Raw genomic sequence first — 21,268 nt, forward strand, 5'->3', positions numbered from 1 at the left:
TTTCAAAAACTTACTTTTTTTTGTAAGCTAAAAAATTTATCTTCTAAAAAAAACAGAAATTAAAATCCAAGTAATTTTAAAAAATTAAATATTTAAAAAAAAAAATTAAAAAATTTTAAATAGCTTTAATTTTTTTAGAAAATACTTTTAAAATAAACAAGAGATAAAATTTATTTATTTTAAAAGGCCAAACAATTGGTGCTATTAGAAGATTAGATAGGATTGTGAGAATATTGAATAGTTTTTTAAACTTTTATATTTAATTTGCTAATATTCTTTCTAATGTAATGGCTTATATGATTGCATAGTCATATTGTTCCATTTTTATTGGAGTTGTGTAATATTTTTAGTTACATATTAATTTCTCTTTAGATCAATATATACTTTCCTTGTTTTAAAGGTACACAAAATGGGGCACTATGGTTGCCGTTTCCTGTCGCAACCCCCGTGCTGTTAGCCAATTACCACAACACAACTTAAGCTACTCTCCACAACCATTCGTTTGGTGGTGGATGGAGTGGACATCAAGGGTTAAAAAAAAGTTATTTATTTATATTTGTTAGATGTATAAAACAAAATAATCTCTCTTTCAATTGCTTGCTGCTGTGTCATTTTTTATATGTCATCTATATGTGTTTTCTTGTGTCTTATTAAATTGGAAGATTGTTAAGAGAGTTGCAACTTTACTAAAGTGATATCTGAATCTGTAATTTTCTACACTTTTAGTTTTAGCCTACGATTGGCACTCTCTCTCATAAATCGTTGTTGATAAATTATTGTTTGAAGAGAAAACTGCAAATATAAAATTGTGATACACTTTTAGGCCGGTTGGCTCGAGCTAATAGTTTAGTTCACTTCGATTGATTGGTCGCAACTTAATTAAATTATAAGGATACTTTGTACCAAAATAAAAATAAAAATTATAAGGATACTTACATTTACTTTAAATTGTTTGAAAAATTTATATCTATATTTATCATTTTGTCATCTTAAAAGAAGTTTTTTTATAGTTTGTACATAAAGGAAGAAATATGGATAATTTTTTTTTAATAGAAATATGGATAATTTACTAAACAATAAACGTGTTAGAGTAACAAGTTATGAAAAGTTAGTGCAGTTATTCTTTCCTTTTTATACAATTATGGAAATTATTGAACAAGATCAATTTTAATGACTTAGTGTAGTTATTCTTAGATTGTATTAAAAGCAAATTAAATTTTTTTTGATAGGTTTAATTTAATTAATTAGGTGGGTAGGGTCAACTTTAGACCAATTTTAGTGGCTTAGTGTAGTTATTCTTAAATTATATTAAAAGCCAAATAAAAACATTTTGATAGGTTTAATTTAATTAATTAGCTGGGTAGGGTCAACTTTAGACCAATTTTAGTGGCTTGGTGTAGTTATTCTTAGATTATATTAAAAGCCAAATAAAAACTTGTTGATAGGTTTAATTTAATTAAGGGTTTTATTATTCTCCTTCAATATAAGATAGGTATTTTATGTTGTAGAGATAAAATGGATGGATCTCATTATTATAAAAAGAAAAAAAAAGATGAAGTGCGGAAATCGAAGTGAGAAAGTAAAAGAGAAATAATCTTATGTAAAAGGAAAATAATATTTTCCTTTAATTAATTAGGTGGGTAGGTTCAACTTTACAGGACCTACGGTAAAATCGGATTATAGGAGCAATGCTTACTCGAAGTCAACATTAAAGTAGGATAGCCCGGCTTGCTTGTGGCCTCACTGGACCGAATTACTAATTAATTAAGAATATCTACAGACTTTGACTCCTATTAAACACTTTTGATGTGAATACTTGCGACAACTGAAAAACCAAATCAGGTTGCCGAAATTTTCTTCTTTTTTATGGGTCAATGTAATTCAACAAATTTAAAGGATAATGTTACGTAGACAGTGTTTTTTTGTTTTTTTTTTTTTAGAGATAAGAAGTGTTATTCAACTTCGATTGTCATAATCCAACGGTATATATTTTGGAATAAGATTATTTCGTATTAGTGTACTTTTTTTTAATCTTGATTATTAACTTAACTTATATTCATTACCTTATCACCTCAAAACTATGTTATTTTTTATATTTGGAGGATTAATAAATAGTGTTTTGATAAAATTTTATTAGAGTAAAAAAATCTCTTCTTATTCATATATATACCCTATCTCTATATATATATACTGAAAAAAGTGTTTATCCTTTTAAATGACACAACTTATATCCTTTCACTCTCACAAAGAGGTGAGACTCATACCTTTATTTTTTTTTGTCAACTCTCTCTCTTCTTTTATCTATCTCTTTCTCTCTCTTAAAATGACACAACTTTACATCCTTTAAAATGACACACATTTTTCCCATATATATTTTGTATATATCTTTTAAAAATTATGCTTCATTTTGTTTTTCTTCACTTGAGATAATATTATATGGGTAATATAAATATCATGCAATAGAAAAAAAAAATTACTGTCCTGCACAAACAATGAAAACATGGGGTCCATAATTTTTCTTTTTTCTTTTCTTCTATCATTTTTTGTCTGCAGGAAAATTACCAGGATTCCTCTAACATAATACTTGTATAACCCATATTATATTAATGATCAAGTATAGACGATGGACATATGACTTGAATTAGAAAATTCGCATGAGCCACTTTAGTCGTTTCTTTGAACGTGTCTACTCGGAAATTTTTTAATATGTTTTAGGATCATCGTAGTCTTTCCAATAAAAAATTGACAAATATATTAAAGTTTTTTTTTCTTTTTTCTTTTCTTTCTCTTCAACCTTTTTTTTTTCTCTCATTTCAGTCTCATTTAATTTATTTTTTTTCCAAACCACGTTAACTTCGCAAGTCTACTCGTCTATGTTTTAGTGACTCGTGGATATGCATGGACTGATCTGACACATTTTTTGAAAATAAAAATTTGTAAAGCCTATGGAATTTGATAAAAAAGCACATGCAATAATATTATTTTCAAGTTATATTTTATATTTATATTATTATCCAATCAATCTTATTTTTGAACATGATATTAAACTATTATTACTCTTAGTTTAGTTATATCAGTAACACTATTTTTATATATATAAATAATTAATCTTGGTTTTTTGGTATAATATATTTTGTCCGATGTAGTTTTTTTTTATCTAGATTTTTTAGGATTATGTCAAAGCATTCATGTTTTTAAGTATTTGTTTTATGGGGTTTTCGTTTGTCCTTTAATATGACACGGTAAAATATCTATACACATAATATTTTGTGAGACCCGCATTTTTTGAAGTAAAAAAAAAAAACTAAAACACATAAAACGAATCTCAATAATATAACACTTTTCTTAGCACGTAACAATTAAAAAACCCTTTTTTTATTGGTGAATTAGTAAATGTTTGTCATAAAATTAATAACTAATAAAAATTTATGAGTAGCTGACAAAAACATGAGTTGATGAGTCAGATCTTACAAAAGAGTTCGGAAAACAAGCATGAAAAGACACTGCGCATGTTTAGCCGACACCGCATTTTCCTTCCAATCAATCCCATTCCCATTCCCATTCACGGATGACTGAAAAGAAGATAAATGATCCTCTAGTGGAGCAGCATATTTGTTTAGAGAAATCAGAAATGTTGCAAATATACTAAAATTTATTTAATAATAAATTATTTATTATTAAATAAATTTTATCACATAAATATTTAATGATACTCAGATGAAATTTATTTAATAATAAAAAGTATATTATAAAAATGTCAAATAAATTGTGTAAAAGTTTTTCTATTTATTTATCCATGAATCTATCCGTTTATGATTTCCAGCTACGTGGCCCAATGACAGAACCGATGACTGACCACCTTCTTTCCCATGAACAGTTCACAGGTACAATGTCATAGTAATGATGCTTGTTGGAAACAGTTCAACGTACAATGTCATATAAATTGTGCTTATTGAAATTCCTTCATTTCACTTCCTCAGCTCTCTCTCTCTCTCTTTCACAACCACACACGTCTTCACTCCCTCCCTACTATAATATGTAAAATAATGATTTTATAACATATTCAACTCCATCCATCACCATCATCACTCACAATCTGCTAGTGTCCAGTTACTGGCCCTTCCACCTTCTCGCTCACTTCACTTGTTTCTGTTCTATAAAAGGGACTTTGTAGAATTCTGGGTATCTCTCCTTTCCACCTCTGAATTCTGTTTTCTTCAATTTCTGCTTCTTTTGTTCTGTCATGGCATTGTCATATCCTGCCATTGTGAACCACGTAACACCTGATTTTCGAAGATCAGTTCCTCCGGGTTCTCATTTTCAATGGGGTCTGGATCTGCTTGGCCAATCACAACACAGGCTCAACCAGGTTAGCATATGCTTTTAACTAAACTCTGGCAAATCTCATACTTATTCTTTTTCACTACATTTTTCCTTATGTAGTTGGCTTTCAGTCATTCTAGCTTTGTCTTCTTTAGTTTTTCAATTTCTTTCTTTCTTTCTTTTTGTTAAATTTTGTTTAGTTAAGTCTCAAAATTGAGATGGGAGTTGCTGAAATGAAATAAATGGGTGTCTTTGTGTTCTTAATGTATATAGGTGAAGAAAAAATCAGGTGGGGTTTATGCATCATTTTCAGAGAGGGGGGAGTATTATTACCAGAGGCCGCCAACTCCACTACTGGATACAATAAACTATCCAATTCATATGAAAAATCTCTCTTCCAAGGTACAATATCTGAAAACATGTAGCTTATTTTGTAACAAGAAAAAAATATCATGGTTATGTGAAAACTTGATTCTTATATCCTAAATATTGATGCAGGAGCTCAAACAACTAGCGGATGAACTGCGTTCTGATGTTATTTTTAGTGTTTCTAGAACTGGGGGTCATCTGGGCTCAAACCTTGGTGTCGTAGAACTCGCTGTTGCCCTTCACTATGTCTTCAATGCCCCTCAGGACAAGATACTGTGGGATGTTGGTCACCAGGTTGGTTATCAGCTTCTTTGGTTCTTTAGTTACTTTTCTTGGGGATGATATATACTTGTTCTCAATTAGACAATCGTGTATGAATTTGCAGTCTTACCCACATAAGATACTCACTGGTAGAAGGGATAAGATGCATACCATGAGGCAGACCAATGGATTATCCGGGTATACAAGACGCTCTGAGAGTGAATATGATTGTTTTGGCACTGGTCACAGCTCAACAACAATTTCGGCAGGACTTGGTAATTCTTCTCTATGCTGTCTGAGTTTCAAGACAGAAATTTTCAGGCCATAGTTTTGATAAAGAATTGGTTAAATAAAGTATTACGTGAGTAGTAAAATTGGAAAATGGTATGAATTATTCCTTCCAGTAGTAAAATTGGCTTTAAATTTTGATATTTTATTGAACCAACAGGAATGGCTGTTGGGAGAGATCTGAAGGGAAGAAAGAATAACGTGGTTGCTGTTATTGGTGATGGTGCCATGACGGCAGGGCAAGCTTATGAAGCCATGAACAATGCTGGATATCTTGATTCTGACATGATTGTTATTCTAAATGACAACAAACAAGTCTCTCTACCAACTGCTACTCTTGATGGACCCATACCACCTGTAGGAGCTTTGAGTAGTGCACTCAGTAGATTACAATCAAACAGGCCTCTTAGAGAATTGAGAGAGGTTGCCAAGGTGAGTAATACAGTTCATCAGTTTATCAATGAGGGAGTACTTTTGTAGCCCACAAAGTATTATTGAAACTGATTCTTGACAAAATGAGATTTCTTTTAGGGAGTAACTAAACGAATTGGAGGCCCTATGCATGAATTGGCTGCAAAAGTTGATGAGTATGCTCGTGGCATGATCAGTGGTTCTGGATCAACACTTTTTGAAGAGCTTGGACTCTACTATATTGGTCCTGTTGATGGTCATAACATAGATGATCTTGTTGCCATTCTAAAAGAAGTTAAAAGTACTAAAACAACCGGTCCTGTACTGATCCATGTTGTCACTGAAAAAGGCCGTGGATACCCATATGCAGAAGAAGCAGCAGACAAGTACCATGGTAAAGGAAGCATTGCAAATCTCACCAGTTTCATAAACATAATTCATAAAATAAATATATCACATTTTGGTAATTCAACCTTAGATGAGTTATTCCGGATATTCAATCTGGAGCTGTCTCTTTGGACAATTCCCATCGGATATTTGACTTGGTTTGTTTTTGCAGGAGTTACTGAGTTTGATCCAACAACTGGAAAGCAATTCAAAGCCAAGGCTACCACCCAGTCTTACTCAATATGCTTTGCAGAGGCTTTGATTGCAGAAGCCCAAGCTGACAAAGACATAGTCGCAATCCATGCTGCAATGGGAGGAGGAACTGGCATGAATCTCTTCCTTCGCCGTTTCCCAACAAGATGCTTTGATGTGGGGATAGCAGAACAGCATGCTGTTACATTTGCTGCAGGTCTAGCTTGTGAAGGTCTTAAGCCTTTCTGTGCAATTTACTCTTCATTCATGCAGAGGGCATATGACCAGGTTGGGTAACAACTTCTCTCTCCACATTATTGTCATTGTTATAAAAAAAATTCTGCTCTACAATCAACAGTATATATAACGTTAACTTTGAAATCAGTGCTCAGACTATGTGTTCCTTATGTCCTTTCCACAGGTGGTGCATGATGTTGATTTACAGAAGCTGCCTTTAAGATTTGCAATGGACAGAGCTGGATTAGTTGGAGCGGATGGTCCCACGCATTGCGGTTCTTTTGATGTCACTTTTATGGCATGCCTCCCTAACATGGTGGTGATGGCTCCTTCTGATGAAGCAGAGCTTATCCACATGGTTGCCACTGCAGCAGCCATTGATGATCGACCCAGTTGTTTCCGATATCCAAGGGGAAATGGTATTGGTGTTGAACTACCAACTGGGAATAAAGGCATTCCACTTGAGGTAGTGTTAGAATTATATCCCCATACATGTCCTCATGGAGATTATCAGGAATAATTTTGCATTTGCAAATTGACTTGATGTTTGGGTTCTGATTTTTTAACAGATTGGCAAAGGTAGGATATTGATTGAAGGGGAAAGAGTGGCCCTCTTGGGCTATGGAACAGCTGTTCAGAACTGTTTGGCTGCGGCTTCCTTAGTGGAATGTCATGGTTTGCGGTTAACAGTCGCCGATGCACGTTTCTGCAAGCCACTGGATCGTTCCCTGATTCGCAGCCTAGCAAAATCACATGAGGTTTTGATCACAGTAGAAGAAGGATCAATTGGAGGATTTGGTTCTCATGTTGCTCAATTCATGGCCCTTGATGGCCTTCTAGATGGCAAATTGAAGGTAAGAACCCGAACAAGCATTTTTAATTTGAAGTTTGAACTACAATACTTGCATTTCTTTAACATGGGAGTGAGTATATAAAGTTTTTGTGGACATTTTACTAGTTGACTAAAACTCATCGCTTTGCATTGTGTAGTGGAGGCCAATGGTTCTTCCTGATCGTTATATTGATCATGGTTCGCCTGCTGATCAATTTTCTTGGGCTGGTCTTACACCATCTCACATAGCAGCAACAGTGTTCAACATACTTGGACAAACAAGAGAGGCATTAGAGGTCATGTCATAAAAGAAATCCGAGGGGTTTCAATTTTTCTCTTCCCGCAATGTACAAAGTAAAGCAATATGATTCACCTTGTGTAATACAGATAAGTAATGTTAGAATGTTAATTATGTTAGTGGTAAACGCAGGTTGTCAAATAGCAATACCAACTAGTTGTAAAGGAGAGAGATTCTTAATTTTTGTATGGGTGCAAAAGAAAAGACTTTTTCTGTTATCTAAACTGAAATTTAAAGTCTATCGCCTAAAGGCTATCCCAAAGATGAATAAAGCAAATATTGCTAATTTCCTAAAGGAAGTTGGTTCGTGAGAGGGTCAACAGTCAAAGTGAATATATACATTACTCTGAGCCTCACAAACACTTAAAGTCGGCTATGATATTTTTTGTATCTGTCTTCGTCGGTAGAAATGTCCCTCCCTACCAGAGTCAAAGCTAGGCCTAAACATGCACATAAAAATCTAGTGAAAAAACTGCAAAATCTCAAACTATTGACATTGCAGAAGTTTCACATTTCTTCACCTATGATCTTTAAATTGAAAAGAACTCACTCTCTCCTTCCAAGAACGAGGGTGATGTATATAATACGAGGAAGGACCTATCAATCTTTGAAGCATATTTGTCTTGCTCTCTCTCTCGCCCTTATTTTTTCTGTTCTGGAAATTAGACTATTTCTATAACTCTAACCTGATCATTTTAGAAACACCAATTTTATTGGCATGTCTAATTCATTGCTAAACAGTATTATGTACACATGAATTTAGTGGAGTATTTAAGGACAATTCTACAAATTTTAGAGCTCCCATAAGTTGCAATTAACAAATTTCAAACAGGACCAAAACAAATCATAAAATTAGCAACTACCTCTCCTTTGTCCAATTTTTATTTCAGTCATTATGTGTGGAGTTACAAGTAATACTTCAATGAATAAGTTTCTATACAGCCATTCTACCTATATAATATGTCACTGTTTATCCATCTAATTCCTTTACATTTTCTTCTTTCTTTGTAGTTGATAACTAAAACTATATACATTTTCCAAGGCGCACTATGAATGTGTGGTAGCGCTTATTGTTCAGTTTGGTGCTAATCTACTGCGCCATTTCAGGTTTAGTAGGAGGCACACGGCTGTAAGTGTGCATACGTAAATTAAGCATATAAAGGGGACAAGCCATAAGATGCATTACACATGTCCCAATCTTTCAATGCCGACAAACAGAAGAAAAAACATAACGTACATATCCATAAATAAACAAAGGGAAATACTACTCTCATTTTACATGAAGTAGTTATCTCATTTTCTCTCACTTCGAAAATCGTGCCCCTTCTTTTTTCTTTTTCTTTTTTGCTTTTAAAAAGTGGGCCCTACTTGGATTCTCTCTGTAACATGAGAGAACTACTCTCATGTTACATGAGAGTAATATTACCCATAAACAAATCAAGATGTCAACCTCAACTATTCTAAATGAAATTGTAGTGGGAAATGCTTCAGTTGTTTCATTAGGTGGGGTTCTTACAATCTAAATGGAGAACCAGGAAACGTCGACAATGAGCCTTTGTACCTACCATTTACCAAAACATGACCATCCACCATGAACGTTCTCTGCATTTGGTTAATTGAAAACTCAGATAAATAGTAACCCAATTTCCACTCTACCAACTAATATATAGACAGATAAAGTATATATATTATTACACAGGGTCTCTTGTTTCTGCTGTTGTTGTTGAGGAGAAAAGTTGCAGCAAACTATTAATACTAGGATACGGAGTCATATCTTGGCCTAAAAAAAAAAAAAACACATCAAGATACGGGTCCGGATCCTGATGAAAATAAGTGTTGCTGCACATTTTCTCATCTGCAGTGACCGGAGAGCTATTAACGCCTATTATATATACTAACAAAAAGACAGGATAGAAACTACCGAAAAGAATATCTGTCCCAATCCAAATATAAAAATTTAAATCAAATCAATTTCTTATCATCATAGCAAACAAAAAACCTTGAAAGAAATTCATTTATTATACGGTGATGAGAACCCAAATGCATGTAATGGGTTATTTAATTATTTTATGGTGCTGTAACGAATCCCATAATAAGATTTATTATATGGCTCTTAATGAAGTATCGAATAGGATGATTTTACAAATACAATATCAAAGAATAACAAATAAAAAAACTCTCCAACATAACTAGTTGTTCTCTACATTAGTGCACATGCATTTGGGTTCTCATCACTGAACATCATCAAGGCTTCAGTGCTTATGCAACAATCATTTTGAAGCACAAAAGGGTGCATTAGAACAAGTTTATCCGATTCATTAGATTCGTCGTTGGACTCCTCATCCTTGTTAGACACAATCTCCACTCTCTTCCCTGTCTTCTTCTTTAGTTTCTTCAAGACTCTTTTCGGATCGATCCTACCCGTTACCACCACCTGGTGCTTGTTCATATCTGTAATGAACTTTTCCACTCCTAACAAAACAGAGTTCCACAATTATTATATAATTACAGGGTAAAAAGAAAAAAAGGACAAATTTTCAAGAGAGAGAAGATGAAGTGCCTTTACACTTGGATATGGTTTTGGCGACGGTTCTCTCACAAGCGTTGCAGTGCATCGAAACCTTAAATTCCACAACTATTACTTTGTTTTGCTCAACTTTTTTGTCCTTGCCCATTGAATTGAAACATTGATGGATGAACGTGACGCTGCCATGCAAAGCGAAAATGAAAAGGATTTCAGAAATTATTATGAAGTGTTATTTTGGTTGATTGTGTCCGAACAGTTAGTTATGGCGGTTAATGCTATATTATTTTCACCGTTTCGGATTGAGTTTTCTTTTTCATCTTTTTATTTTTAGTAATTTTTTTGGAGAAGTTATACTTACCATAAATTAAATTTATCACCTCTTACTACCTCTTTTCTCTTCTGTAACCGTCCCATTAAATTAGATCAACTATTATCATTTTTATAACCACTAACTAAGGGTAGTAAAAAGGTACTAACATAAAGTGATAAACTTAGTTGGTAGTAAGTATAACTTTTTTCTATTATTATTAAGTTTTCAGTAAAATATGATTTAACTTTGGAAAAAATGTTTGTCCTTTATAGGATGATCATCTTAATTAAAACTAGTGTTTTTCATTTAAAATTTAAATTAAAAAAAATTATCCACTTTCTCGTCCATAATTTTCATTGTGTATCTCTTCCTTTCACTTAAAATGATGATACAATTTTATGTTCTTTAAAATGACAAATACCAAACCCATTTTGGAAAAAATATTTGTCCTTTAATTAAAGGACATAGAGTTGTGTCATTTTTTTGGATACAAGAGTTTTGTCATTTTAATTGAGAAAAAGACACAAACTAATATTTTTTTATTTAAAATATAAATTAAAAAATACTCACTTTCTCCCCCATGATTTTCATTGTTTGTGACACAACTCTATATCCTTTAAAATAAAAAACATCAAACTCATTCTATTTAGTTAGATGCAATTATCTTTAAAGAGAGTAGGGTGTTCTTGAAATTTTTAAAAATTATAAACTAATTAAAATGAAAAATTAAAATAAATGAAAATTCTAAATAAAAATTTCATTTTATTGAGTGAATTGAATTTTCTAATTGGATTCCTAAAACTCAATGGTGACTCAACTCTTTTAAATTAAGACTTTGTTTAGATACCAAAGATAGTGGACGGAAATGGAATATAATAAAATCATTATATTAATATTTAATAGGAGTGGTTATACTTACTATATCTTATTACTAAATCTTAACCGTTGATTTTCGTCAATCCAACGGTTGTAATTTATTGGATCATACTTATTAATTAATTATTAATTTTCAATAAATTATAACCGTTAGATTGATGAAAATTAACAATTAAGATTTGGTAGTAAGAGATAGTAAGAAAAAGAGGTAGTAAGAGATAGTAAGAAAAAGAGGTAGTAAGTATAACCTCCCCATATTAAAATATTTTATTTATAAAATAAAAAAAAGTTATTCCAATATTTATGAAGTAAACAGAATGGAAAAGAGATTAGTTCTGCCTCATATACGTCAAATTAATGGAAAGAAAACAGAAATACACATGAAATAGATTATCACAAATTTAATCTCCACCACCCTGTATTTTAACAAAAATAAAAAATAAGATGGTATTATCACAAGATAAACCAAAAAATAAAAAATAAAATGAACTCATACATTATTTATCCTTTAAACATGGTATTAGAGCATTTGATCAAATGATTACAGATTTAATTCCCACCGCCCTGTATTTTAATAAAAATAAAAAATAAGATAATATTAACACAAGATAAACCAAAAATAAAATAAAATGAGCTCATACATTATATATAAAATTATTAATTTACCGTCATCTAATAATTTAAACTTTTGTGTTAAATTAATTTTTCACACATTAATATTTTATTTTCAACAATTTTTTTTAAACAATTCAAACAATAACAATATCAATGTTATTCTATTTTATTCCTTTCCTTTAATCCAAACATTCCTTAGGGTCGCCTTCTTTATAGAATAAATAAAACAAAGCTAATGGTCTGTTTGAACTTTGAAGTTTAGTTCAACTAGACAATTAACTAAGAAGGGGTGCAAAGATTAAAAGTAGGATGGACACGTGCCCACACGTTACCACTGACTTCTATGTTTTATCTTGCGATTATAAAATTTGAGAAAAGCAACCCTATACATATACTTTTTATGCTCTTTTCCTGTTCCTAAGAAAACAAAGGCAAAAATATGTATGAAAATGTTAAGATTAAAAGCAAAAATAAAAAGAAGCATGTTGTACTTCAACCTTTTGCCATGGTCGAGGTATGTTGGAATCTAAATCTCCTTCCCTATCAAGAAAATGCTTATCTTGCATAGAAGGAATGGAAGGTAAAGCAAGTTAACGTAATCTATATTGGACAGGAATATAACTAAAAATCTATTATTTATCATTCATAGCATCATGCTTTCCACTTCTCACTTGCATGTTCGTTCTACATTCTGATCTTGCTTTTGGGTCCATTTGTTTCTTACGAGATTTAATTGCTAAATAATTTCATTGCTTCCTCCTTCAGCTTACTCTTACATTCAACGTGATTTTATGAATATGGAAAACCATATAATAATATGCAAATTTTGTAAAAAGTCATTTCAACCCAAGATCTTAAGCTGACGAGGCTACGTTAGTTTTATATTTCTTTAACATGCCATTTCACACGAGATTGGACTTAATGGGTGGATGATGTATCAAATCCAAATCTATCTAAGTGTATTAAGCAACTTCACAAATATTATATAAAAAATCAATTCAACCAAAAGAAACTTAAGTTGTTAAGTAACTTTACATTAATGGTTTTTAATTTCTCTAACATACTTTGCTAGAAGTAATAGAGAAAGAAAATATATATTTAAGCTCTATTGTATATACATATATGGACGTAAACCAGCTTGTTAGATTTATCGATAGTTACATCGATCTTGAGGGAAATAGCTAGCTAGCTCTTGAAATGGAGGAGGTTGGGGTTGAAAGTTTGTTTAATTATGCCATGAAAGGCCAGTGGAGAGAAGTGTTAGAGGCCTACGAGAACAACCCTCGAGCATTGGAGGCTAAGATCACAAAAGCAGAAGACACTGTCTTACACATTGCTGTCTATGTGGGCCAAACCAACTTTTTGACAACCCTTCTTGAGAACATCACTGAAGATGTGTCTCTTGCGATTCTAAATATGCCAAACTCAAAGGGTTACACTCCTCTACATGTAGCAGCAGAGCTTGGGAATGTGGACATTTGCAATACTATAGCCAAAAGAGATCCCAAACTCATTTTGTGTCTCAATTTTGAAGGTGAGACCCCTCTCTTTTTGGCAGCTATTCATGGTAAGAAAGATGCATTTTTTTGCCTCCATGGTCACCTACAAAACAAAGATGACTACTTGCCTTGTAGAAAGAGAAACGGGGACACAATTCTTCATTCTACCCTCTCTAATGAATACTTTGGTTAGTGCCATTGTCAATTTATTTTCAGGAACATACTATAATTGTTTCCACTTTTATATATAATATTGAAGTTTGATGAGTTTGATAGGTTTGGCACTTCAAATAATTCGCTTGTACCCAAACCTTACGGATTCTGTCAATGAGGATGGCTTATCAGCTCTTCATATTCTTGCTATGAAGCCTAATTGTTTTAAAAGCAGCACATGGATGGTGTTTTTGGATCGGATCATCTATAATTGTAAGAATTATTTCCAATTAGTTTTCCTATATACTTTGGGTAATGTTTTCCTCCTTTCACATGACACAACCAATTTTTCTACAAATACATAAAAGTGGACCCATCAATTCTTTTACTTTTCTTTTATTTTAAAAATAACGACCCCCACAATTGATTGTCTCTATGACATGATCTAAGAATTTTCCTACAACATAATACTTGTTTTTCCCATATATACTTTTATGTACTGATCATTCCCAAAATATATATACCTTTGGATAATGCTTGTAATAACCCTTCGAAGAGGCAAAAGGAAAAAAATACATGTGTAGGTTATCGGTTTGTATGTAAAAAGTTTTTGATGTGAAACTTCATATACAGATGCAAGAATAAATTACTATGTTCATAAAATTACATTTCATATATCTTTTTATGTAGGCCCCATTACTATGAAGTCAATTTACATATACCTTCACTAGATCCCATCTACTTTCTCTATCTTATAATTTAAAAAATCCACTTTGTAGTTTGTAGTATAGAACTTGAAAGAAAAGGGTATTTGAAATATTATTGAATTGTGTATAATCTGTACAAAGGGTTCTCTATTTATAGAGAATACTTGACCTAATTTTGACCTAATGGGCTTGGCCCAATACAACAAATAAATGACTAAATAATAACTAAATAATAATTATTTACAACACTCCCCCTCAAGCTGAGGAATAGATATTTATCATTCCCAACTTGCTAGTAAGTTCTTGAAATCTGTCTGAAGGAAGCCCCTTTGTTAATAGATCAGCTAATTGACGCCCAGTGGGAATGTATGGAGTGGTAATCAACCCGCTATTAAGTTTCTCTTTGATGAAATGGCGGTCGACCTCAATATGTTTAGTCCGATCATGTTGAACTGGATTATGAGCTATACAAATAGCGGACTTATTATCACATAGCAGCTTCATAGGTCCCTCACATTTTATTTTGAGATCATCAAGTACAATTTTCAGCCACAGTAACTCACAAATGCCTTGAGCCATAACTCGAAATTCAGCTTACTATAGGCCCATTACTATGAAGTCAATTTACATATACCTTCACTAGATCCCATCTACTTTCTCTATCTTATAATTTAAAAAATCCACTTTGTAGTTTGTAGTATAGATAACAATTTTCACCACACCTACATGCCATTGCTCATCGTGAAAACTAATGTCATGAAAGTTGAGTTTCATTATAGATATATATCTGAGAAACGGTTGTGGCAGGTGTAGAAAATTAGAATTCAAACATGTTTCCGTTTTTATTTCCTATTAATTAGGATTGATTATGATTGATTAGGATTGATTATGATTGATTAGGATTAATTGTGATTGATTAGAATTGATTGTGATTAGGATTGTGATAGGATTGATTAGTCATCGCTTAGTCATTCTTAGCGATTCTTTCTTGTATAAATACTCACTCATGTAATTTATTCAATATCAATATACAAAAACTTCTTTTCAATATGGTATCAGAGCGGGTTCGTTCCTACCCTAATTCAAATCTGAAATAACCATCCAAACACTTCCATCACCGTCAAACACCTCCTAAACACCGCCTTGAATCTGTCCAACACAGAAACCTAGTTTACTGACCTCCGATCAAAAAAGTGAGGTGACCATTCGACTCAGAAGGATCCGACGAGTCGACCGCCGCTGGACCCATCGCCGTCAGCTGCTGCACGCGCCACCACGCGCCGCCTTCCAGACGTTTTTTTTCCCGTCGCGACTTGCACAGACCTTCTCGCCGGCTTCTCCCCTTCCTGTTCCAGAGGTCAGATCAAAAGTTTACAAAACTTGATTTTTCATCAACGGTCAACCCTTCTCTTTTTATTCATGGCTTCCTCACAACACTCTTTTTATTACCACGAGCAACCTCCTAAGGCCACTAGTCATGTGGTCCAGCAAGGTACAACTTTCCATGTTGATAGTCAAAATCATTGGATCCTTGATTCTGGAGCCTCTGATCATATGACAGGTAATCTTGGCTTGTTTTGTTCATACACTCCATATTCTGAACCTTCTCGGGTCAAGATCGCCGATGGCAGTTTTTCCCAGATTGCGGGACACGGAACCATTAAACTTTCTGAGCTGATTACTTTGACATCAGTTCTTTATGTTCCTTCTCTGACTTGTAATCTCATTTCCATTAGCAAGCTCACCTCTAAGTTGCATTGCTTTGCTAAATTCTTTCCACATGGTTGTGTTTTTCAGGAACAGGACTCGGAGAGGATGATTGGCAGTGCTAGAGAGGATGGTGGACTTTACTACTTTGAGGAGGATGTGACTCATGAAGCTGTTTTCGTAGAAAAAAACTCTATGTTTCCTTTTGATTCATGTAATGATGTTATGCTGTGGCATCGTAGGCTAGGCCATCCAAATTTTATTTATCTTCAGAAGTTGTTGCCAAACTTATTTATTAATAAAAGTCCAAGTTTGTTTTCTTGTGATATTTGTCAACTTGCCAAGCATACTCGTGCTCATTATCCTTCTAAAGTTCACCATGACTCTTCCCCATTTTCCTTAATTCATAGCGACATATGGGGTCCAGCCCGTGTTAAAAATATTTCAGGTACTCGATGGTTCATTACCTTCATTGATGACCATTCTCGAGTTTGTTGGGTGTATCTTCTAAAGGATAAGTCCGATGCTGCATCCGTGTTTAAAAAATTTCATGCCATGGTTCAAACCCAATTCCAAGTTGCTATACAAATTCTTCGTACAGATAATGGCAAAGAGTATTTTAACTCTATTCTTGGAGAATATCTTTCCCAACATGGCATCCTTCACCAAAGCTCGTGTCCTGACACACCCCAACAAAACGGAGTTGCGGAAAGAAAAAACCGACATCTCCTTGAAGTTGCTCGGGCTCTTATGTTTACCACGAGTGTTCCTAAATATCTTTGGGGAGAGGCAGTTCTCACTGCCTCGTATCTGATAAATCGAATGCCATCTCGCATTCTGAAATTTCAGTCTCCTCTTTCTAGTCTTGTTCGTATCTTCCCTTCCTTCCGAGGTGTCTCCTCCTTACCTCTCAAGTTATTTGGTTGTGTTGTATTTGTCCATATTCCCTCCCATCAACGGTCTAAGCTTGATCCTAAGTCTCTCCAGTGTGTCTTTATTGGTTATTCTCCTACTCAACGTGGCTATAAGTGTTATTCACCCTCTCTTCGTAAGGTCTTTGTCTCTATGGATGTCACTTTTTCTGAGAATGACCCTTTCTTCCCCTCGACTTCTCTTCAGGGGGAGTCTATAGGAGTAGATGAAGATCAGTCATGGGAACCTATTAATGCCACAGTATTACCTCTACTTTTGGAAACAGGGGGAGCTACAGAATCCTCACCATCAGGAGCCTCCTCAACATGGGGACAAGTTTATAGCAGGCGAAAGCCTCCTCAAAGTGTGAATAACCCAGAGCCTCTACACTGCCAGGATTCTGAACCATGTTCTAGTTCCAGCACCCCAATACTTGAGTGTCATGGTGAAAATGATCTACACTTGCTCATTGCTCTCAGAAAAGGTACTCGATCTTGTACTACTCATCCTATTTCTAATCATATTTCATATGGAAAGTTGTCCCCAGGGTTTCGTGCTTTCAATACTATGTTGGATAGTACAAAGATACCGAGAAATATACATGAGGCTCTCAATGATAAAAAATGGAGGGATGCTGTCTTTGAAGAAATGAATGCTTTAGAAAGAAATGGAACTTGGGAGATAGTGACCCTACCCAAAGGAAAAAAGGCAGTAGGATGCAAATGGGTGTTTACAATAAAATTCAATGCAGATAATAGCATCAACAGATACAAGGCAAGATTGGTTGCAAAGGGTTTCACTCAGACTCATGGGATAGATTATCATGAGACTTTTGCTCCGGTTGCTAAAGTCAATACCATCCGAGTTCTCTTATCTCTTGCTGCCAATCTAGATTGGCCTCTGCAACAGTTAGATGTGAAGAATGCATTCCTAAATGGTGACTTACATGAAGAAGTCTATATGGATCCTCCACCTGGTTTTGAAAGGGGAAATGAATCAGTGTGTAAACTAAAAAAGTCTCTATATGGATTGAAACAGTCTCCCAGAGAATGGTTCGACAAATTCACACAAGCAGTCAAAAGAAGAGGCTTCATTCAAGCACAGACTGATCATACTCTCTTCCACAAACACTCTAAGGATGGTAAAATTGCTATTCTTATTGTATATGTAGATGATATAATTCTTACAGGTGATGATATTGAGGAATTGAACACCTTGAAGAAATTTCTAGCAGCTCAATTTGAACTCAAAGACCTTGGCACTCTCAAATATTTCCTTGGTATGGAAGTTGCTAGGAGCAAAACAGGCATCACTCTAACACAAAAGAAATATGTTCTAGATCTTTTGTTGGAAACAGGAATGTTAGGGTGTAAACCTGCTGAGACACCTGTGGAACCTAATACCAAGTTAGGTATTGAAGATGGGAATGAGGTGGATAAAGAACAATATCAGCGATTGGTTGGTAAACTAATCTACTTATCTCATACGCGTCCTGACATTGCCTTTGCGGTGAGTATGCTTAGTCAATTCATGCACTCACCCAAGGAGAAGCATCTTAGTGCAGTCTATAGGGTGCTTAGATACCTCAAGAATACTCCAGGAAGAGGATTATTCTTTAAAAAGGGGTATAAAAGGACAATTGAAATCTACACTGATGCAGATTGGGCAGGCTCATCAGTAGACAGAAGATCTACCTCAGGCTATTGCACCTATGTGTGGGGAAATCTTGTTACTTGGAGAAGCAAAAAGCAAACAGTGGTTGCAAGAAGTAGTGCTGAAGCAGAATTTCGAGCTTTAGCTCATGGAGTTTGTGAAGGAATCTGGTTAAGAAGACTTCTTCAAGAGTTGAAGATTTCATATTCCCTGCCAATAAAACTATATTGTGACAACAAGGCAGCTGTTAGCATTGCTCAAAATCCTGTGCATCATGATCGAACAAAGCACGTGGAAGTTGATCGTCACTTCATCAAAGAAAAATTAGATGATGGAAGTGTGCATTTGATATATGTTCCAACCAAAGAGCAAACGGCAGATGTCCTTACCAAGGGCCTACACCGTCCAGCATTCGAAGACTTGATTGGCAAGTTGGGAATGATCAATATTTACCTCCCAACTTGAGGGGGAGTGTAGAAAATTAGAATTCAAACATGTTTCCGTTTTTATTTCCTATTAATTAGGATTGATTATGATTGATTATGATTGATTAGGATTAATTGTGATTGATTAGAATTGATTGTGATTAGGATTGTGATAGGATTGATTAGTCATCGCTTAGTCATTCTTAGCGATTCTTTCTTGTATAAATACTCACTCATGTAATTTATTCAATATCAATATACAAAAACTTCTTTTCAATAGCAGGTTTGATTGTTGATGAGCTGAAGGAAGAAACAGAAGACCTAAGCGGTAGTAGAGGAGACACACAGATTTTTAACTATCCAATGAACTACGGAACATGCATCAGCTTCTTATATTTGTTGAAGAATGCAGTTAAAGTTATAAGTACGTGAATCCTATTTCATTTATTCAGTTTGGCATGGTTTACCTATTTCATGTATATGGCCAGCTAACTCTTCAATCTGTTATGCTGAGTTACAGCAATAGGCACAAAGGATAGCAAAACTGCAACTGATGATGAAGGAAATCTCTCACAATCATGCTACCTCAAATGTGGTAATCATTATTTCCTCCTATCTTGTTCCTACCCTCTAAACATAAATTAGAACTTATCAGCTATCAAGAAATTTCAAGTATTGCATTCATGGTTTTGAACTATTGATTATTAGCAAACTCTCTTAGTCTATCTTCCACAGGCAATGTTCAACTTAAGGTTGTTCTGAATACTCATTGCCTAACATTTTCTATGTTATTGTATAGAGCAAGAGCGAGCAAGGAAAGAAAAGAAATCCAATCGATTCCCTCCGAATTGGGAAGTCTTCATCCGATTTCTAACCTTTATGATGAAGGCCTTGCTAATCCTTTTCGGTGTTGGTAAGTACATCATCATGTATTATTACCAATACCATTGTTGATGTGTAGTCTTAAGTGGACTAAAATAAACAACTCATTTATGTGTATACTTGTCTAAATTGAGTGACATATAGGAGCATCTTGGATAGAGAAAATTCAACGAAAGAAGGAGAAACACATGAGGGCTAAGCAAGTGATGGATGAATTGATTCAGCGAGCTTCTTTGTATAAGTATGATTATACTGGAAATAATTCCCTTGCTTTTCAGCATGACAAGGGTGGAGAAAAAATAGATAGTAATATGAACAAAGGAGATATTGATAAAAAAAGGGGAAGGGAATCACCAATTTTAATTGCAGCAAAGATGGGAGTAACTGAAATGGTAGAAAAGATCCTAACTACCTTTCCGGTGGCAATCCATGATGTGAACCATGATAACAAGAATGTTGTTCTTTTGGCCATAGAGAATAGACAGCCTCGTGTCTACAACCTGCTGACAAAGAAGAATTTAGTAAAAGAGCGTGCATTTCATCAAATAGACAATCAAGGTAACAGTGCATTGCACCTTGCTGCCACTTGTAGGGAACACAGGCCTTGGCGTGTCCCTGGTGCTGCAATGCAAATGCAGTGGGAATATAAATGGTATAAGGTAAAAAAAAAAAATTTAAGAAATCTTGACAAATTAGCCTAATTAATCATTCATTTCCCAACAATTAAATAGTTTTTGTGGCTTTTTCAGCTTGTTAAGAATTCCATGCCACCAAATTTCTATGCACGTTACAATAACAAGGGACAAACAGCGAAACAGGTGTTCCTTAATACTCATGGACAAGTTGTGAAAGAGGGAAGGAAATGGCTGGAAAAGACATCAGAATCATGCTCAGTAATTGCAGCACTTGTTGCAAGTGTTGCATTCACAACCGCAACATCAATACCAGGAGGTAACGATGAAAATACTGGTATGCCATTGTTGGGTGGACAAGTAGATTTCAACGTATTCGCTGTAGCATCACTTGTTGCACTATGCTCCTCGGTCACAGCCCTTGTTTTATTTCTTTCAATACTCACATCTCGCTACCAAGAAAAGGATTTTGCTGTGGATTTACCAAGAAAGCTTCTTCTGGGAATGACTTCACTATGGACATCTATAGCATCTGTGTTGGTTTCTTTCTGTGCAGGGCATTTCTATATCATTGAATATGGATTGAAATCTTCTTCAACTTATCTCATATATGCTCTAACATGTTTGCCAGTATCATTTTTTGTATTGGTTCAACTCCCTCTTTACTTGGATCTCATGTTGGCTTTATTTCGCAAGGTTCCTCAGCGCATCTATAAGGTCTTCTCTCACTAGTTGCTTTGCTGATTAGTTAATTTTAAGTTAATCTGCTTTT

At 34.3% G+C, this 21,268-nt stretch overlaps 3 protein-coding genes across 3 annotated transcripts; 2 read left to right on the forward strand and 1 right to left on the reverse strand.

Annotated features, from left to right (window-relative positions):
* The first annotated feature begins 4,088 nt into the window (after positions 1 to 4,088).
* LOC133310970 (probable 1-deoxy-D-xylulose-5-phosphate synthase, chloroplastic) lies at positions 4,089 to 7,786 on the forward strand. The gene is made up of 10 exons (XM_061511969.1): positions 4,089 to 4,369; positions 4,597 to 4,725; positions 4,822 to 4,986; positions 5,078 to 5,228; positions 5,402 to 5,673; positions 5,773 to 6,046; positions 6,212 to 6,519; positions 6,653 to 6,934; positions 7,038 to 7,322; positions 7,459 to 7,786. Exons 1-10 carry the CDS (start codon positions 4,244 to 4,246, stop codon positions 7,606 to 7,608), a joined length of 2,142 nt encoding a protein of 713 aa, XP_061367953.1. The 5' UTR covers positions 4,089 to 4,243; the 3' UTR covers positions 7,609 to 7,786.
* A 2,012-nt stretch (positions 7,787 to 9,798) lies between these two features.
* LOC133310956 (heavy metal-associated isoprenylated plant protein 19) lies at positions 9,799 to 10,273 on the reverse strand. The gene is made up of 2 exons (XM_061511951.1): positions 10,159 to 10,273; positions 9,799 to 10,070 (listed from the first exon to the last, which is right to left on the reverse strand). The coding sequence occupies exons 1-2, from the start codon at positions 10,271 to 10,273 to the stop codon at positions 9,799 to 9,801; spliced, it is 387 nt and encodes a 128-aa protein (XP_061367935.1).
* Positions 10,274 to 13,123: 2,850 nt separating this feature from the next.
* LOC133310954 (uncharacterized) lies at positions 13,124 to 21,228 on the forward strand. The gene is made up of 7 exons (XM_061511950.1): positions 13,124 to 13,613; positions 13,702 to 13,851; positions 19,266 to 19,406; positions 19,503 to 19,577; positions 19,782 to 19,895; positions 20,009 to 20,523; positions 20,614 to 21,228. The coding sequence occupies exons 1-7, from the start codon at positions 13,124 to 13,126 to the stop codon at positions 21,226 to 21,228; spliced, it is 2,100 nt and encodes a 699-aa protein (XP_061367934.1).
* The last annotated feature ends 40 nt before the right edge of the window (positions 21,229 to 21,268 follow it).

Source organism: Gastrolobium bilobum, unplaced genomic scaffold (assembly GCF_033153095.1).
Source record: "Gastrolobium bilobum isolate Gb01-03AN ecotype WA unplaced genomic scaffold, APGP_CSIRO_Gbil_v1 utg7006, whole genome shotgun sequence".
Taxonomy (NCBI): Eukaryota; Viridiplantae; Streptophyta; class Magnoliopsida; order Fabales; family Fabaceae; genus Gastrolobium; species Gastrolobium bilobum.

What these genes read in the sequence shown, in the direction of transcription:
- LOC133310970 (XM_061511969.1), top strand. Translation starts at nt 4,244, where the DNA reads ATGGCATTGTCATATCCTGCCATTGTGAACCACGTAACACCTGATTTT. An exon ending in AATTGAGAGAGGTTGCCAAG is followed by an intron (nt 5,674 to 5,772) that starts GTGAGTAATACA and finishes GATTTCTTTTAG; the next exon opens with GGAGTAACTAAACGAATTGG. An exon ending in TGCAGAGGGCATATGACCAG is followed by an intron (nt 6,520 to 6,652) that starts GTTGGGTAACAA and finishes TCCTTTCCACAG; the next exon opens with GTGGTGCATGATGTTGATTT.
- LOC133310956 (XM_061511951.1), bottom strand. Translation starts at nt 10,273, where the DNA reads ATGGGCAAGGACAAAAAAGTTGAGCAAAACAAAGTAATAGTTGTGGAA. An exon ending in AACCATATCCAAGTGTAAAG is followed by an intron (nt 10,071 to 10,158) that starts GCACTTCATCTT and finishes CTGTTTTGTTAG; the next exon opens with GAGTGGAAAAGTTCATTACA.
- LOC133310954 (XM_061511950.1), top strand. Translation starts at nt 13,124, where the DNA reads ATGGAGGAGGTTGGGGTTGAAAGTTTGTTTAATTATGCCATGAAAGGC. An exon ending in CCTCTCTAATGAATACTTTG is followed by an intron (nt 13,614 to 13,701) that starts GTTAGTGCCATT and finishes TGAGTTTGATAG; the next exon opens with GTTTGGCACTTCAAATAATT. An exon ending in GGGAATATAAATGGTATAAG is followed by an intron (nt 20,524 to 20,613) that starts GTAAAAAAAAAA and finishes TGGCTTTTTCAG; the next exon opens with CTTGTTAAGAATTCCATGCC.